The sequence below is a fragment of the Drosophila santomea genome, chromosome X (genome assembly GCF_016746245.2).
Source record: "Drosophila santomea strain STO CAGO 1482 chromosome X, Prin_Dsan_1.1, whole genome shotgun sequence".
NCBI classification, from domain to species: Eukaryota; Metazoa; Arthropoda; class Insecta; order Diptera; family Drosophilidae; genus Drosophila; species Drosophila santomea.
In genome coordinates, this window is record NC_053021.2 from 15,140,138 (window position 1) to 15,155,981 (window position 15,844).

Genomic DNA, 15,844 nt, shown 5'->3' on the forward strand with positions numbered 1-15,844 from the left:
GGTTTCTTAAGCTTTTCCAGTTGCGCGGTCACTTTGACGACGGCTCCAATTTATTTACCGCTTCAATTTGTCGTCGCTTCTCGCGGGATTCACGTCGTCACAGCGGAAAACCTACATACATTGATAACGACTACATTTCGAGATTGAAATACTTCGAATTAAAGAATATCGCCAACGCAGCCGGCTTCAAAAAATACATGTATATAATATAAACGTGTGTGCTTTTTTCATTTGTTTTTTGAGTGCATTATTCCAATTTTTGGGGCCAGAAAAAAGAGTGCTGAAAGTGCTGGCGGGCACAATAAACGCTGCACCTGTCTCACCTGAGCGCTTCAAGCCACAAAAGTGTAAAGTGCAGCGCGACTCTTTGCTTTTCGGTTGCTTTTTTCTGCTTTTTGTTTTGTTTTTGCTTGCGATTTCGAGATCCGCGATTCAGCAAGAATTCTGCGAGCGTGTGCGCGAGTGGTTGCTGTTGTTGTTGTTGCTGCCGCGCTCTAATTGCTAGTCTTCGTGCGGAGAATTCTTCAGGCTCTTCTTTTTCTTCTTCTTGGGACGCCCGCACCGCAAATGAGGTAAAAAATAATAAATAAAATACGCAAACTATGCACCACCACGAAGTACACAGGGAGAATAAGTTCCTTAACAAGACTTTATGCTTAAGACAAATTCTAAAATAAATAGTTGCCAAAATGCACGGCTACCGAATGTGAAATATGATGATGATTTTGGTTTTTATCTTGTCCCATACAATTTGGAGTATTTACCCCAATTTCTCGGTGTCCTCATCTGCACAGTGTGTGTGTTTGAAGATGTAACTTAATGCCTTGTCTCGGCTGTTATTGTTGGCATTATATTGTCGTCTTGGTAGCCGCCATCTGTAAACCGCTTAACGGGCGACACAATTTTCAGATATTAATAAATAACGCGTTAATTGTCGGCCTTCAACTGCCTTTTGTTATTGCTGCCCCTGTTATTGTTATTGTTATTGCTGTTATTGCTGTATCTTCGTGTTAGATTTGCTCTAAATACTTTGAAGTTCATTGCGAAGATTTGGAGAAATGAAAATAAGAAAGTTCTCACCGCCGAAATAAGTCACGAATCCATCAACGGCAAGAACTATGTGTTCAGATGTATATTTACCAGTTTAATATACTATAGTTGGGATTACTAGAACTTAATAGAATTAAAATAGGTTTTTACGAGCATAATATGATCACTCCTTACTACAGGATGAGTGCTTAGCTAATGAACATAACTGCTTTGAATGCATTTCGAAATATTTAAAACCCCGCGTGGTATATTGATGTGAAAAGCAGTACTTAGACTTGTGGTGGATTGAAAAACTATGGTCAGAGGAAAATATGTGCCAAGAGTGCGCCTCGCGGCTGATAAACGAGATTCTCGATGACCGAAGACCGAAGACCGCCCGTAGTAGAATCGTTTACGCAGCAGCAGCGGTTTCCTTGAAAATGAGCCAGCGACCGAGGGCCTCGTTATGATTGATGGACTGGGTAACTAACTGATTGGGCCGCCTGATTGATCATTGCATCTTGGCTGGGCCGCTTATGCAATCCCCGCCAGCAATTTGGACACTCGAGCCGCGGACGGGCACTCACCTGGTGAGCACCTGGCCAATGGGCCTGCGGTGGGTTAAAGCCATGGCAATAACAATAACAGGCACACTTTGTGGCTCGGCCAGCAAACAGCAAATAGTTTACAACAAACAACTAACAACAAACAGAGTCCCACAAAACGGCGACTTTCCAATGAGCACGGCTTGTGGGCCAATCGGTTAATTGCATTTCCTGGACAACGCCACCATCATCACCAGCACCACCATCATCACCAGCACCACCATCATCACCACCACCACCGCGTCATCGCAGATACTCGTCATCATTGTCATCGTCATCGTCATCAGCATTTGCAAGCCATTCCCATGATGATGGGGCGTTAATGGCTCTTTAATTACCCGGACTGTTTGGCAGGGATCTTGGAGTCATTGGATCTCTGGATTGCTGGATCTCACTGCATATCTTGCTGCCCGCATTGCATTGCACATGCAAATTGCCAAATGGAAAATGCCAATTCACGTTGCGCGTATCTCATAGATACACAAAATTGAAATTATAATAAAAAGCAATGAGGCAAAAAACGGTTGCCGCCGCTGCCTTCGGCTGCCCAGGCTAACTTGAAACCCGGCTCCACTCCACTCAGCTCCTTTTGTAATTCGAACCACCGCACCACCAGCTGCACCACACACGGAGAAAATCCTTGGGCAGCAGATATGCACTACATGTAGCTCGATGGAAATATGTCATATGCTTGCTATTAATCCTTTAATGGTTTCATAATAATTATCATTTTTCAGGATTATACTATAATGTGTTAAGCCTAAAACTTGTTTTATATCCTAAAGATACATGTTTAATTAATATTCCTTCTGCTTATTTCGTTATTCCCAAACTGGTTATCTATTTTATCAATTTAATTTCTATCAAAAAACTCTTTGAAAGCTTTCCCAAATATTTTCGGTGCAGCAAACGGCCTGGGCAACCAGTTCGCCTCGCCGCCCAGTTAGCCTCAGATGGCATTTTTGCCAGGCGGACTTGGCGGACAAAACAGAAGGACGGACATTTGGCGGCGACTCTTGGACTGGTTGGGTTTTCCACCAGGTCTGCCGAGTCTACCGCATCTACCGCGTCTACCAAGACTGGCATTTGTGGCATAGGATAAGCCTTTTAGCCAACTTAACCCACTGGCAACCGTTGCTAAATTAGCGAAAAGTAAACGTTTGCTCACTGTTTTGTATTTCGCTACGGTAATTAGGGTTTCTCATGATTTTTCTCAATCCTTTACTTTGCATAAATTCTTAAGTTATGTTTTTTCTAAAGTAATTATTAACATAATGGCGTGTTTGCGGAAAATATTTTCATATAAATTAGCTTAGACAAACGGAAATTCTCAACATTCTAACAGTGGGATGTCTTCTTTAAGTGAAAAATTATACATCTGGTAGAAAGAAAGAGGGTCTTAGAAATGCAGTCCCAAAGATACAGGGTAGCAATGGGTATTAGTGGCTGTGATGCTCTAGAATTCGTCGGCAAAGATTTCGCTGCAACTTTCGCTGTGGCAAGAAGGTGATGATCTGCAGATGGCTTCGACCAAAACCGCGCCCAGCCAATCCAGTTTGCTCCGCCGCCAATCCTCTCCTGCGCCCACGGAAAAATACCCAGAAGTGGCAGCTGGGCCGCCAGCTGTGGCTCCATCTCCAATCTCCAACTGCAGCTGAATCTCCTTCGCCTTCGTTGAGTTTGGGCAGCTGTTTCGCGTGGGCAACTTGGACAAAAAAAAGGGATTGCGGTAAGGGGGTACACAGGAAAAAAATAATAATAACAACAGTAATAATATCAGCATATCAGCTACCCATTGTCAGCTTAATTTTTTGTCATATTCATTAGGTAAATAATGAACAAAGTCGAATGGGAAATATGCGGTCTCTTTTCAACTGTTTGTTTGGCGATTCAAATGTATTAGGAAATCAAACACAGTTGCACTGGAAAAAATCTAGTAACTATTCAACACATATCAAATGTTCATTGCAAAGTGACCTTATCTTTTTTATAACAGTGTATTTGAGTGGGAACGGGACAGCATGGCACTTCAATTAAAAGCAACACCCTCGAATGCAAACAGACACAATTGCAACCGAAACCGAAACCGAAACTGAAAACGGACGGCTACGGTGAAACATCAATTTATGCAAAACAATTCAATTTTTGCCGCCATCAGCGGTCATTTACCCCGTTTGCAACACCCTCTGCTGTTTTTTTGATTTTTTTTCATCATTATTTTCTTGGCTTTTTTAAGCGGCACCCATCATTTGGCTGCAGGGCTTCACAACACACGGCAAACGTACTTGAAACAAAGTTTCGTGTCACGCCTTGGACACAAAGTTGTTCAACGTTTCACACGCTGCAAGTGGGTGGCAGCATCAACAACAACAACCACAACAACTAAAGTCGCAGCTGCAACAACAACTCAATGCTGCAGCAGGTGTGTGGGAATCTTGGCCAAATAGCAAAAGTTCAATAGCAGCAACGGCATCGCCTGATGATGCGATTGTTGCAGCTTGCCACCGATGATGTTGCAGCTAGTCGTCTGCAGTGTTTTTGTAGTGTGTGTCTAGTGTTTCAAGTGTTGCTGCTGTTGCATTTCGCCGCCAAAAAATACAGTGGGCAGCCAAAAGTAAACAGCGTCAATGCTGCCATTTGCCCATTGTGCAGCTGCTGGGCGGGAATTTAGTTGATGTGGTTGGTGTTGCTGGCTGCTGTGAGTGCCAATTTCCAGCTGACGCAATCAGGCAAATGAGAGGCGGCGGCAGGCAGCGGTGGCAAGCTCATCTTGCACGCAATCAAACTCGGAATGATTTGAAGCGCAAAATTTAAATTGTTTTGCCAGCCGAGGGTTTCACCCCAGCTTTTGGCTGTGTCCCATTGCCACACACACGCAAAGCGCTTTACGCTGCCACACAAACTCCATTGAATTGTGGCCACAAATATTGTATATTTGGCTGTTTCGAAGGCGGAAACTGTTTCTAGATTATCCATTCTTACATTAGTATATTTGGAAATAGCTGCATACTTTCAGATGTTGCAGATGCTGCGGTGCCTTGCCCTTTCTCTTGTGTCCGTTGTGTGAAGCAATCCTTGGCGGCTGTTGCATAAGCTGCACTTAATTGGCTGAAGGTGAAAGCAGACGACACAGACGTAGTCACCTTCCTTTAACCCCCACACATCGCTGTTAATGTTCTGCAATTAAAATGAGCCAGAGTAAAAGTGCACAAGGCGCTTTCTCCAGACGAAGGAGCAGATTCCCAGCCAGCCGTGTTGCAAGTTGCTGGATTGTGGATGCTGGTCGCCAGTTGCCTGTTGCCAGTTGCCTGTTGCCATTGGCTTCCTTGCGCACGACAGCCGCATTTGGTATTTATGGAGTTGCCGAGGCGCTGCATCACGATTATGGCGACGGCGCATCCTCCTCGGTGGCATAACCCACGTTTGACATTGCTTGCAAATTTGGCGATAAGCCTTGGCAAGCGGCGTTTTCACCAGAAAAATGCTTCAGCAGACGGCAGACGGCAGCTGCAGCAGAGGATGCTGCTTAGATTATCGACAATTTGTCACGTTGTCAGTCGTGCGTTTGCCTGATTGCCGCGGCGGAAGTAAAAGCCTGGGCACAGGTGCGCATCATCAGTCGCAGCAGCATCAGCAACAACACTAGTGCCACATGCAAAAGTGCCACATGCAAGATACACAAGCTATAAGCAATTGAGGCGCACACGTGTGTCTCGTCCAACGGACGACAAATTCGACAGAAATTTCTCTTTTATTTATTGTAATTTCGCTCAGCAGCTGCTGCTCCTGCCTATTCAAATGTGAAAATATGGAGAAATGCTGCATGCATACGTGCAAATATTTCCATTTTGTGTTGTGGCCAATTAAATCATGCCCAATGAACTCGTAATTACAGGCAAAGCAAAGCAGAGCAGCAACAGTAACAGTAACAGCAACAGCAAACCCATGTTTCCCTCGTTGCGGCAATCTGTGAATCGAAAGACTTAGGCAACGAACGCGAGATAAGTCATTTTGACGATCCAGCGCTACGGAATTCGACATGGCACGGAGTGAATGCTTAATGGATGTCTCCCTCTGCGAGAAGACGCTGATTGAAAGATTAGCCAAGTGAACATCAAGCGTTTGTCAATCGCCCTTGACTTTTGGATAATTTATGGCAAAGATTGCACACAACTGTTGCAGTGTATCTAATGAGCTACCTTATATAATTTAACTAAAATGTTTCTTCGATAAATGCGGTTTCCTAGAAAAGCGCGCTACTCTATTCAATAGTGTTTACAGCAAAGCATTATCCAAACTTTGATTAATTGAGTGTGCATGTAATGTGTGTGTGTATTCCAGACATCTTGCGTGAAAATGCTTCAGTGTAAATGGGCTATTATTTGAACGCAACTAGGCGAATAGGACTATAAATCATTCAATACGCGTTGACACCCATGCGACACATAGAACGCGATCGATCAGCGGACCTTTACGACTTTCCCTCGATCATGACTCCACAATTTCGAGTGAAATTGCGAGCTGCAATCGAAGAACTGAAACAAAAGTCGGGCGTGATTATCAGTTTATGGAGAACCCGATGTTAATGCGAGTCCAACGAATCTCCATCTCGAACCAAATGGGAAAGCACTTAACGCGCTTGTCACGCACATGAAATGCGGAGAACACATCGTACTGCTACGTGAGCCGCTAACAAAAAAAACCAAAAAAAAAGAAGGCAGGGCACTAAAAGTCTAGATGGAAAATGCCCAACTGGAAGCTGGACAACTGACTATATGCCAGACTATATGCATATGTGCAGAGAAAGTCATGTCCACAAATAATTACTACATTTCAGCTGCCTAAGAAGACGCAACCGAAACACAGAAAACAAGGCGATAAAAACAGATTTTTACTTGTTGTTTTTTTTCAGCCGTGGCCGAGAAAATTTCTTCGCACATTTCCGAGGAACTGCCGAGCATGAAGTTCGTATGGAAATCCAAATCAGCCAGTGGTCAAGGCTTGTTATTTTTTTGTTATTTCTCTCTTGCTTTGTAGTTAGTTTTTTATTTTTTGCTTTTTTCAATTAAAGTGTAAGCAAAAGCTGAGCAATTGCCAAACGGAAACCGAACGGAAAGTGTCAACACGGTGGGGAAAAAAAAAGAAATAAAAGCGCGGGGAAAGGTGGATATCTGAGGCGTGACAGGAAGTTGTAGATGCCGCAGCAGCAACAGCAACTCATTAGAACTAATTGCAGGGGTCAAGAGAGGGGTCAAACGGGGGAATCGAGCGGTGAGGCAGTTGCTTTTTGTTTTCGACATTCAACAGGTGAAAGGCCGTCAGAGATGTTGGCCTTTTTGGTTTTGTTTTGGCTGCCGCTTTCTTGCCGCCGCTGCAGTTGTTTGTCGAAACTTAATTGTAACTGCCAAATAATTCGTGGCGGCCACAGAAAGAGATTATCATTATTATTATTATTACACTCTTTCTATTGTTATTAACTGTCGAAAGGAAAAGGGAGCGGTGCTGCAGCTTGCCGTCTGTCAGTTTCATGTTGCAAGTTGCAGGTTGCAGGTTGCAGGTTGATTGTGTTGCTGGTTTGCTGGTTGCATGCTGCCGCTTTTCATCGACAGCGCTGAACGAGATCTTTGTCTGGCGGGTCGGGAAACTCCTCCATTATCGAGATAAAAGTGCAGGTATTTGGGTCTGGGTCTGAACTTAACCACCGATAATTGTCGCTAATCGGCGGAATAGCTGCGATGTCAAATTGCCAGCGGATGTGCGTTGAATGCAGCATACTTCAATCCAATTCAATGTCTCGAAAGTCGTCGACTGGCTTCATTCAATAAGCCAAGGTATTTTCAGTTGTAAGTACGATTGGCTTTAGTTATGAATATTTCATTGAGAAATCCTGGCGAGTTAGCGCACCTTATTTAAGTTAAGTGTTCATAACATACTGCAAGTTACAGCCACTAAAATCTATTTTGAAAGACAGACCCCTTGGAGTTTTTAATTAACAGCCAAAGATGTTGGTTATTAATAAGTGATTGCAAATCTAACTACTATGTATGTAACTATCTATCTTTAACAATTAATTCAGATGACAGCAATCCCCTCTTTTAATTTTGATGACACAATTCAATAATAACTCGATGAAAATCGGTCACTTCACCTATTTCAACTTTCGTTGATTTAATGGGTATTAAATCAGCCTGCTCACATAACCCAATTCTATATTATGCTATGTGCAATTATCTTTCCATTCGACACACTTTTCCTTCGCCATATACCCATAGCAACCAGCGTCCGATTATCGAATGATTTATATCTTTCCCATTCGGATTGCAATTCAAAATTCCGATTCATATTTCCATTTTGCTATTAGGCGGCGGGCAATTATAAATGTTTTGATCCAAGTAATTGCCACTTGCGTCAGTGGTGCGCCGTAAGTGGGTAACTGAGGCAATTTGGGTTCACATCTTGGCATCACCTCCACCTTTTCCCCTTCCCCTCGAATATATACATATATATACATATATATATTGTCTTCGGGTCGCTGGTAAGTGAGTTGAACTTTGGCGAAGCGAATGATTTATGTGGCAGCTGGAGCAGCTAACAAATAGCTGATTCGCTCCAAATCGAAGTGCATAATGCAAGGCCCGGCGGGGGCAGTCGCATAATTTCAATAATAAATTTCTATAATTTTCCCCAGTTTCTTTTGCTCTTTTTTTTGTTGTTGTTTTTCTGACTGCAAGTGAAGCGTAGAATTACGTGAAAAAGTGAAATTATGCGACGGCGGCGGCAGTGAATGTAAATCGCCTCAGATCTCTGGGCTTACCAACTCGCAAGCTCCACCAACTGGTGGCAGTGGTGCGTGAAAGCAGGCACCGCCAGCACCAATTCTACACCGCGCGAAAAAACTAGGGACCAACAAGAAATATTCCCAAATAAATAGTTGTTATCCAAATGGAAACTATACATGGTTTGCATTCTTTTAAAATATTCTACTCTATAATCAATTTGTATTTTCATTTTATTTTGTTATTTTATTTTATTTAATTTTATTATTTTATTTTATTTGCATTTCATTGTATTTGTTTTCCCACTAAACAACACCTGCTTATGAGCTTACTACGCTCTCGTAGCACAAAAATTCGCTCAGTGTAGACAAACCACCAGCAGCACCGCCTCTGCCGATGCGTGTGACCCAATTCGGCAAATTTTCGATTGCAAGTTCAAGTTTTGCTCACTTTATTTATACATATGTACATAGTATATACATATATGTATGTATGTACATACTTGTGTCTTCTGCGTTATTACTTGTCAGGCTGTTCACGTCGCGAATCGGACATTATTTTTCGAGAAGGGGGAAGACACTCCCCACTTTCTTCAACTTTCGCACGGCATCCACTTAATTCGCTTTTTGGCAACTCAACTTCACTTCGTTTTCTGACTGATAATAAGCTATAATATCTAGAATGAAACTAAAACCTATAGATTAAAACCTTTAGACATCGGTGATCACATTTGGAGTAGTTATGTCTTGACTTCGGAGTTCGTTTGAAAGAATCTAACATTTTATATTGTAAATATAAATTATATATTAAATTTTGTTTTCCTTTTGCTGCAGCTGCCTGTGAAGACATATCCGCATTATGATGGCGATGACAGCAGCCTCGGCTTCGATGTCCACATCCGCATCGCTGACCAACTCGGCGTCGACGGACTGCAGCAGCAGCATGCAGGGATCGACGACCAGTTCGGCGTCCAGCGATGTGATGACCTTGACGACCACGGCGGCCTCCTCGTGGTGCGCCATACCTGCGAGCTCCCGCCTCCGCGTTCTGCGCCTGGTGCGGCCGCATCAGAGGCGCCTCCTGGTCGGCGGACCGGAAAGGGGCAGCACCTACGGATTCACGGTGCGCGGCGGACGGGAACACGGCACCGGCTTCTTTGTCTCCCACGTGGAGCACGGCGGCGAGGCGCAGCTAAAGGGTCTGCGGGTGAGTAGCAAGTAGTGGGTCACTGAGTCACTGGGGCAACCAGTGGATCAATCGAAAATTCCGATCACGTAGCACTAGCACTACGTGACGGATTCCAGGGCGAGGTCTTCCACTTACGCACTGCTTTCTCGCGCAGATTGGCGACCAGATCTTGCGGATCAATGGCTTCCGACTGGACGATGCCGTGCACAAGGAGTTCATCCAACTGGTGGCTGGCCAGGATCGGGTCACCCTGAAAGTGCGCGGTGTGGGAATGCTGCCTGTCAGAGAGTAAGTGCAACTTAGTTTTAGACAATGCGAAATTGGATTTAATAGGTATACAACATCTTAGCCAACCAGAGGAACGCTTGTCGTGGAGCGTGGTGAAGTTGCCCAGCGTAAGTGGCACTCCCTCGGAGAGTTCCTTCAAGGGCGAGCGACGCGGTGCCAGCCGGGACATCAGTGTGGTGCTCCATGTGGCGCCCAGGACGAAGCTGGGACTGGGCATTTGCAAGGGTCCCGAGTGGAAGCCGGGCATCTTTGTGCAGTTCACCAAGGAGCGGAGTGTGGCCCGGGAGGCGGGCTTGCGGCCGGGTGACCAGATCCTCAGCGTCAACAGCATCGACTTCTCGGACGTGCTCTTCAGCGAGGCCGTCGCCGTGATGAAGAGCAGCAGCAAACTGGACATGGTGGTGCGCACGGCGGCCGGATGTGACCTCTTTCCGGGTGAATCCAGTGGCTACAATAGCTCCGCCAGTTCGGTGACCGGCGATCAGAGTCCTTGCTGGGCGGACGCCAAGTCCAAGCGTTTGACGGCGGTCAGGGAGGAATCCGGAGCAGGTGGAGCAGTTGGAGCAGTTGGAGCCGGACATGGGGCAGGTAGTCCAAATTGGTCGCAGGGCGTCGAGGTGCACAAGCAGATGAACAGGACCATCATCAAGTTGACGGAGAATGGCACATCCATAAACAACACATATATAGCCAGTTCCGGTGGCAGTTCCGTTTCGGGTTCCGCATCTTCGGCCAGCGGAACTTCCGGTCGCAGTCAGCAGTCACAATCGCATCCAACCCGCAACTCAACCACCATGAAGCGCAGCCATCTGCGGCCGGTCAACTCCTCTGGTTCCGGCATGGGATTAGCAGGCGGTTCTGCTGCATCTGCTGGATCTTCTGGAACAGGATCAGGATCAGGAGGAGTCATCGCTGCACCTGCTCCACCGCCGCCGGCGATGAATGAAGGAGCCAATGCCAGTGGCTCAGTGGGCAGCAGTCTCTCCAGTGCCATAACCGAGGAGCTCAAGAAGCGCAAAGAGGTATTATAGAATATATATATTTAAACTTTAAACCTATAAATGTCGCTCTGAGGTGACACTCGTTTTTTTAAGTGCACCATGAAAGATTGCTCCACCAGCAACTAATTGGAATCATTGCAGAAGCAGCAGCAGCAGCGCAACAATCGAGATCGAGATCGGGATGTGAATGGAAATGGAAACGTGGATCGCCAGCTGACGGGCCACAATGGAAATGGAGTTGGAAGTGGAAGTGGAGGGCACCGCAGCTGCAGCTCCGGCGGCCAAGTGTCGCATCGCCAGCGGGCGAATGTTGCTGGCGTGGCTGCAACATTGCAGGGCAGCGAACGCATCAGCAATTTGCCAGGCGCCGGAGGAGCTGGAGGGGCAGGTGGTTCAAGTGGTTCCAGTGGCTCAAGTGGCGCTGGCGGAGATCAGCACACGGCGCTGATGGACGAATTCAAGCGGGCGCACCAGCGAATGTTCAGGAACGGGTTCCATGAGAGCGAGCACAAGGTGAGCAAGCAGCAACATCAACTAGCAGCAACATCATCTAGCAGCAACATCAACTAGCAGCAACAGTTCAAAAACGCAGCAGTCACATCGCCAGTCCATTGATAGTCGGCTACTCGCAAAGGTCAAGAGAGCCAGCGCCAACTCCACCGACTGCACTTGTCGTGGGCCAGTGGTAGTGGTGCCCCCCTCGTAAACCCTTCCCATCCCAAGACACCCGTTCCCAAACCATTGTTGATCGCTGCTATTACCCAACCGAGCAGCAACTCAAGTAGCTGCCCACTTGTGGCACTAGCAGTTGAGGGGGCAAGTGGGGTGGTTAGTGCTTCATTATAACTTGGTGATGGCTTCTTATCGGCCAAATCGATAAGCCCAGATTGCATGGGCCATATAACTGGGCAGCATGTGCCGCTGATTAGGATCAGTCAGTGAGCCAATGGTCAATGCGACTTGGTGCATCCATCGAATTTGGCCATAATTAGTAATTGGTTAATCGTTTTAGCCACTCGTATATATACTTTTACTTAATTAAGTATAAATTTCCTAATCAAACATATCAGTATTGACTGTGTTTTATATTTAAACGGCAATCGCAGTCAGCTTAATGTTTTTGGATGACGGAACACTTGCAGTTCCGCGAAAATCAATCAAATTTTTGCGTTTGCCCAATGACACTCACATTGTTATCAAGGGCTCTCCGCTCTTCAGCGACTCCAGGCCAATTTTGGCCAGAGTTCCGCACCATCAGCCAAACTGGGCAAATGACTCACAGCCAAATGAGAGAGAGAGAGACAGCCAAATGAGAGATAGAGAGAGAGAGTGGAGCATGTTGGAGAAACCAAAACAAAGTCGGGCAAACAGCAAATGGCCAAAAGTAAACAGGTGGGGTGAATGGGTATATTTTGGAGCTGACTGTTCAGTGACTACCCCTCAATGGCTTTATCTAATCGACGAGTCGTCCCGTCGTCCGTCGTCCGTCGGCCGCTGAACGATGAACGATGAACCAAATTGCGTCGCCGAAGTTGTCCAGTCTTGGCAAGAGTTCGCTGGCGGATAGATCACATTACGGCCGGAGGAAATGAGTTTGCTGCGCGTGAAAAACGGTGGAGCGGGTGGCGGGGGTGGCGGGGAGGGGTCAGGTGCCATGCCCACCATGCGGCCAGTTAGCATGGGTCGTCCCCTGGTGACCATGTCCACCTACCAGGTATTTTCAGGGACTAGCATGCACTCTAATTTGATCTACTGCTAGTCTGCTAATTGGTTCTTCTTTTTTTTTCGTTTTGCAGGAGCGCGGTGAAACGCTGAAACGCACCTCGATTATGCCGGATGAGAGCTGTTATCGGAATAGTATCAACAGCAATGGCTTCAGCGGCAACAGGAGCAACAGCAGCACAAGCAGCACAAGCAACACAAGCAACACAAGCAACACAAGCAGCACAGGCAACACAAGCCACATGGGCAACTTTAGTAGCAACAATCGCCTGCAGCAACAGAACGGAGTCCATACGGCGAATGGCAATGGGTCGCCGGAACTGCCGCCACCGGTAAGCGAATGATCCGTGTCCGAGTTACCCACCCAATAGGCCAGCAGAGCTATGACCTATGACCCAAGATATATGATTAAGCCAGCTTTGCAGCTATCAATAAAACTACCTCCCACCAAATTCGAAATTCAAATCTTAAACGTCTTTATCTCAAAACGTCAACATTAAAAATCATAGCTTTTCTGCGGTGCCACGCCTTTAGTGGCTATAAATGCTGAATGGCTATAAATGTACTTAATAGTTTTTGCATCTAAATGATTTCGCAACTGTTTTGCAGCCGCCACAGTTCGCCAATCCGCAGACAAAGCAGATGCCGTCGCAGCAGCTCAAGCTGATGACCGGAAACGGAGCGGCAAACGGAAACGGAAGTGGAAATGGACTGGGCAACGGCAGCTTGGCCAAGGTCAAGCAGCCCATGTCGCCCATGCGCAGTGCCAGCATCAGTGTGGGCGGATTCCGACCACCAGCCACGCCCCAGCCCGACTACGATGCCGTCCAGCTGCGATCGCCGCCGCCTGGAAGCGGTGCGGTTTCTGGACGGGATGTGGCCACCAGCCAGCAGCAGCGGCGAACCCTGCGACTGGGCACCGTGACCATTGGGGAGTACGGAGATCAGCGGACGACGACGAAACGGGAAACGCTGCGCAAAACGAATGGAGAGCCCGCATCCAATGGGATACTGAAGAATGGAAGCAGTCGGAGCAGCGCCAGCTTCAATCATGGATCAGCCCACCACGCGGAAAAGTCCATCAAGTTCGGCAACTGATCGGGATCGGGATCGGGATCATAGCGATTACTACTTTTGTGCAATATGCTCGATGATTTTGTGTGAAAATCAACACGGAGAGTACAAAAAATCGGACGTGCAGCGGTTTTGCATAGGCAATATGCATATGCATATCTACCATATCCATTACTTTATATCACTCTTTTTTTTTTTTATTTGTTTACATCTAATTTGTACTATATTTTATGACGATTTGTTGGAAATATTGTGTCACTAGTTGCTATTATTTAACAAACACTGTAAATAACCGACGGGCAAGAGAGTGTGTGTGTTTCCAATAAAGCATATGTACCTTATACCCCGGCTCTAGATATGTATATAAATAAACGTGTGTGAATATCTAACTTATGTTTAGACCTGAAACTGATAAGGAAATGAAAATATTTCGCTGCTTGCGTCAGCTGGCACACAGAGTCGGCCAAATCCCAATTACATTAGAGCCGTAAAGATATCGGGCGTGTTCTCCGTGTACGCCTCAAGTGATAGTGATAATGGGGATTGATATGAGCGAGAATAAGTCTCCGCAGACACTTTTAATTAATTGGGGCACGCACCCAATCAAAAGGGGCAACTAAATTGCAAAAAACAAGTTCTTGCCAAATCTCACAAATAGCTTAAATGGGTATCCTTGTTATCAGTGTTTTAATACAAGTATGGAATGTCAAATCTTGTCTAACTCGTAATTCAATTTCCAATCGATTGACACTTCTCTTACAGCTGCTATCTATTTAGGCAAGTTATGTAGATTTTGCTTTTTGGCCAAAACATTACCTGTTAAAACCATGCCACAAATAATACCTGTTTGCGGTTAAGTTGTATGTAGGTTTAAGAAGAGGACTTTATTTATGTTACCTAATTGGCTTACTTTATGGCGGTTCATATTAGTCAATAGCTACATTACCTGTGTTCAAAGTGCCAAAGTCCCAGAAATCGCCTTAAAAGTGATGGTATTTTGGCAGGATCATCCTTTATTTTGGGCCATTTTATTGGGGGAGTAGCAACTAAATGGTTTTAAATGACCAGTGGGCCTCCTGTGGGCCACTACCTGATTGTCCTCAAGCGAGTGGATTAGTGGATTGTGGTGAGGATGAGCTCGCTACCTGGCCATCTGGATGATAGTATATGTAATATATATAAAGGCATGCCGCAATCCTGCATAATGCATCAGAAGGCAGCGAGATCTCGAACAGAATGCAGTTGCTGTGTTACTCCGTCGTCCTCTTCCTTGGATTCGCTCCGTTGGCGGCCTTGGCCAACGATGATGGTTGCAACGAGGTGGTCTGCGGATCGGTGGTGTCCAAGTGCCTCATCACCCAGAGCTGTCAGTGCAAGTTGAATGACTGCCACTGCTGCAAGGACTGCCTGAATTGCCTCGGCGAACTGTACATCGAGTGCTGTGGCTGCCTGGACATGTGTCCCAAGCACAAGGATGCCCTGCCCTCGCTGACACCACGCTCGGAGATCGGGGACATTGAGGGTGTGCCCGAGCTGTTCGACACCCTGACCGCCGAGGATGACGAGGGCTGGTCCACCATACGGTTCTCCATGCGTGCCGGCTTCAAGCAGCGCGTTCAAGGCGGTGATGCCGCAACCGGAAGTAGCAATGGAAATGGCAATGGAAATGCTGGCTCCGCAAGTGTCACCCTGTGCACGGTCATCTATGTGAACTCGTGCATCCGGGCGAACAAGTGCCGGCAGCAGTGCGAGAGCATGGGCGCCAGTAGCTATCGATGGTTCCACGACGGATGCTGCGAGTGCGTCGGCGAGAATTGCCTCAACTACGGAATCAACGAGAGTCGCTGCCGCGGCTGTCCGGAGGATCAGGACCAGTTGCTCACCGCCGATACCGTGCCGGCGGAGGCCGAACAGGATCTGGAGCGATTCTTTGGCAACGAGGAGCTCGAGGATGAATGGGGCTACGGCGAGGAGGATGAATTTTCCTAATAAATCAGACAATTTCAAATAAATGCGGTTTCTCCCATTTGGAGTTTGATCATCATTGCTAAACGATCGCTTTGTAAATAACCTTGTAAAATACAAAATGCCTTGCTAGTTTTACTCTAATTAAACAAGAAATTACTCTAATAAACTTTGAAATAATAACAAGAGAATTTAG

At 46.3% G+C, this 15,844-nt stretch overlaps 2 protein-coding genes across 2 annotated transcripts; both read left to right on the forward strand.

The window, feature by feature from the left end:
• The first annotated feature begins 14 nt into the window (after positions 1–14).
• On the forward strand, positions 15–14,066 carry LOC120455419 (cell wall protein AWA1). The gene is made up of 7 exons (XM_039641568.2): positions 15–572; positions 9,244–9,616; positions 9,753–9,886; positions 9,948–10,908; positions 11,029–11,400; positions 12,684–12,941; positions 13,219–14,066. Exons 2-7 carry the CDS (start codon positions 9,269–9,271, stop codon positions 13,705–13,707), a joined length of 2,562 nt encoding a protein of 853 aa, XP_039497502.1. The 5' UTR covers positions 15–572; positions 9,244–9,268; the 3' UTR covers positions 13,708–14,066.
• An 834-nt stretch (positions 14,067–14,900) lies between these two features.
• LOC120456020 (protein twisted gastrulation) lies at positions 14,901–15,806 on the forward strand. Its single transcript, XM_039642584.2, has one exon. The coding sequence runs from the start codon at positions 14,920–14,922 to the stop codon at positions 15,670–15,672; it is 753 nt and encodes a 250-aa protein (XP_039498518.1). The 5' UTR covers positions 14,901–14,919; the 3' UTR covers positions 15,673–15,806.
• Positions 15,807–15,844: the final 38 nt, after the last annotated feature.

Excerpts from the sequence above, each read along its gene's own strand:
- LOC120455419 (XM_039641568.2), top strand. The coding sequence starts at position 9,269 with ATGATGGCGATGACAGCAGCCTCGGCTTCGATGTCCACATCCGCATCG. Across the intron at positions 9,887-9,947 it reads GGAATGCTGCCTGTCAGAGA|CCAACCAGAGGAACGCTTGT; the intron begins GTAAGTGCAACT and ends ACAACATCTTAG. Across the intron at positions 12,942-13,218 it reads CGCCGGAACTGCCGCCACCG|CCGCCACAGTTCGCCAATCC; the intron begins GTAAGCGAATGA and ends ACTGTTTTGCAG.
- LOC120456020 (XM_039642584.2), top strand. The coding sequence starts at position 14,920 with ATGCAGTTGCTGTGTTACTCCGTCGTCCTCTTCCTTGGATTCGCTCCG.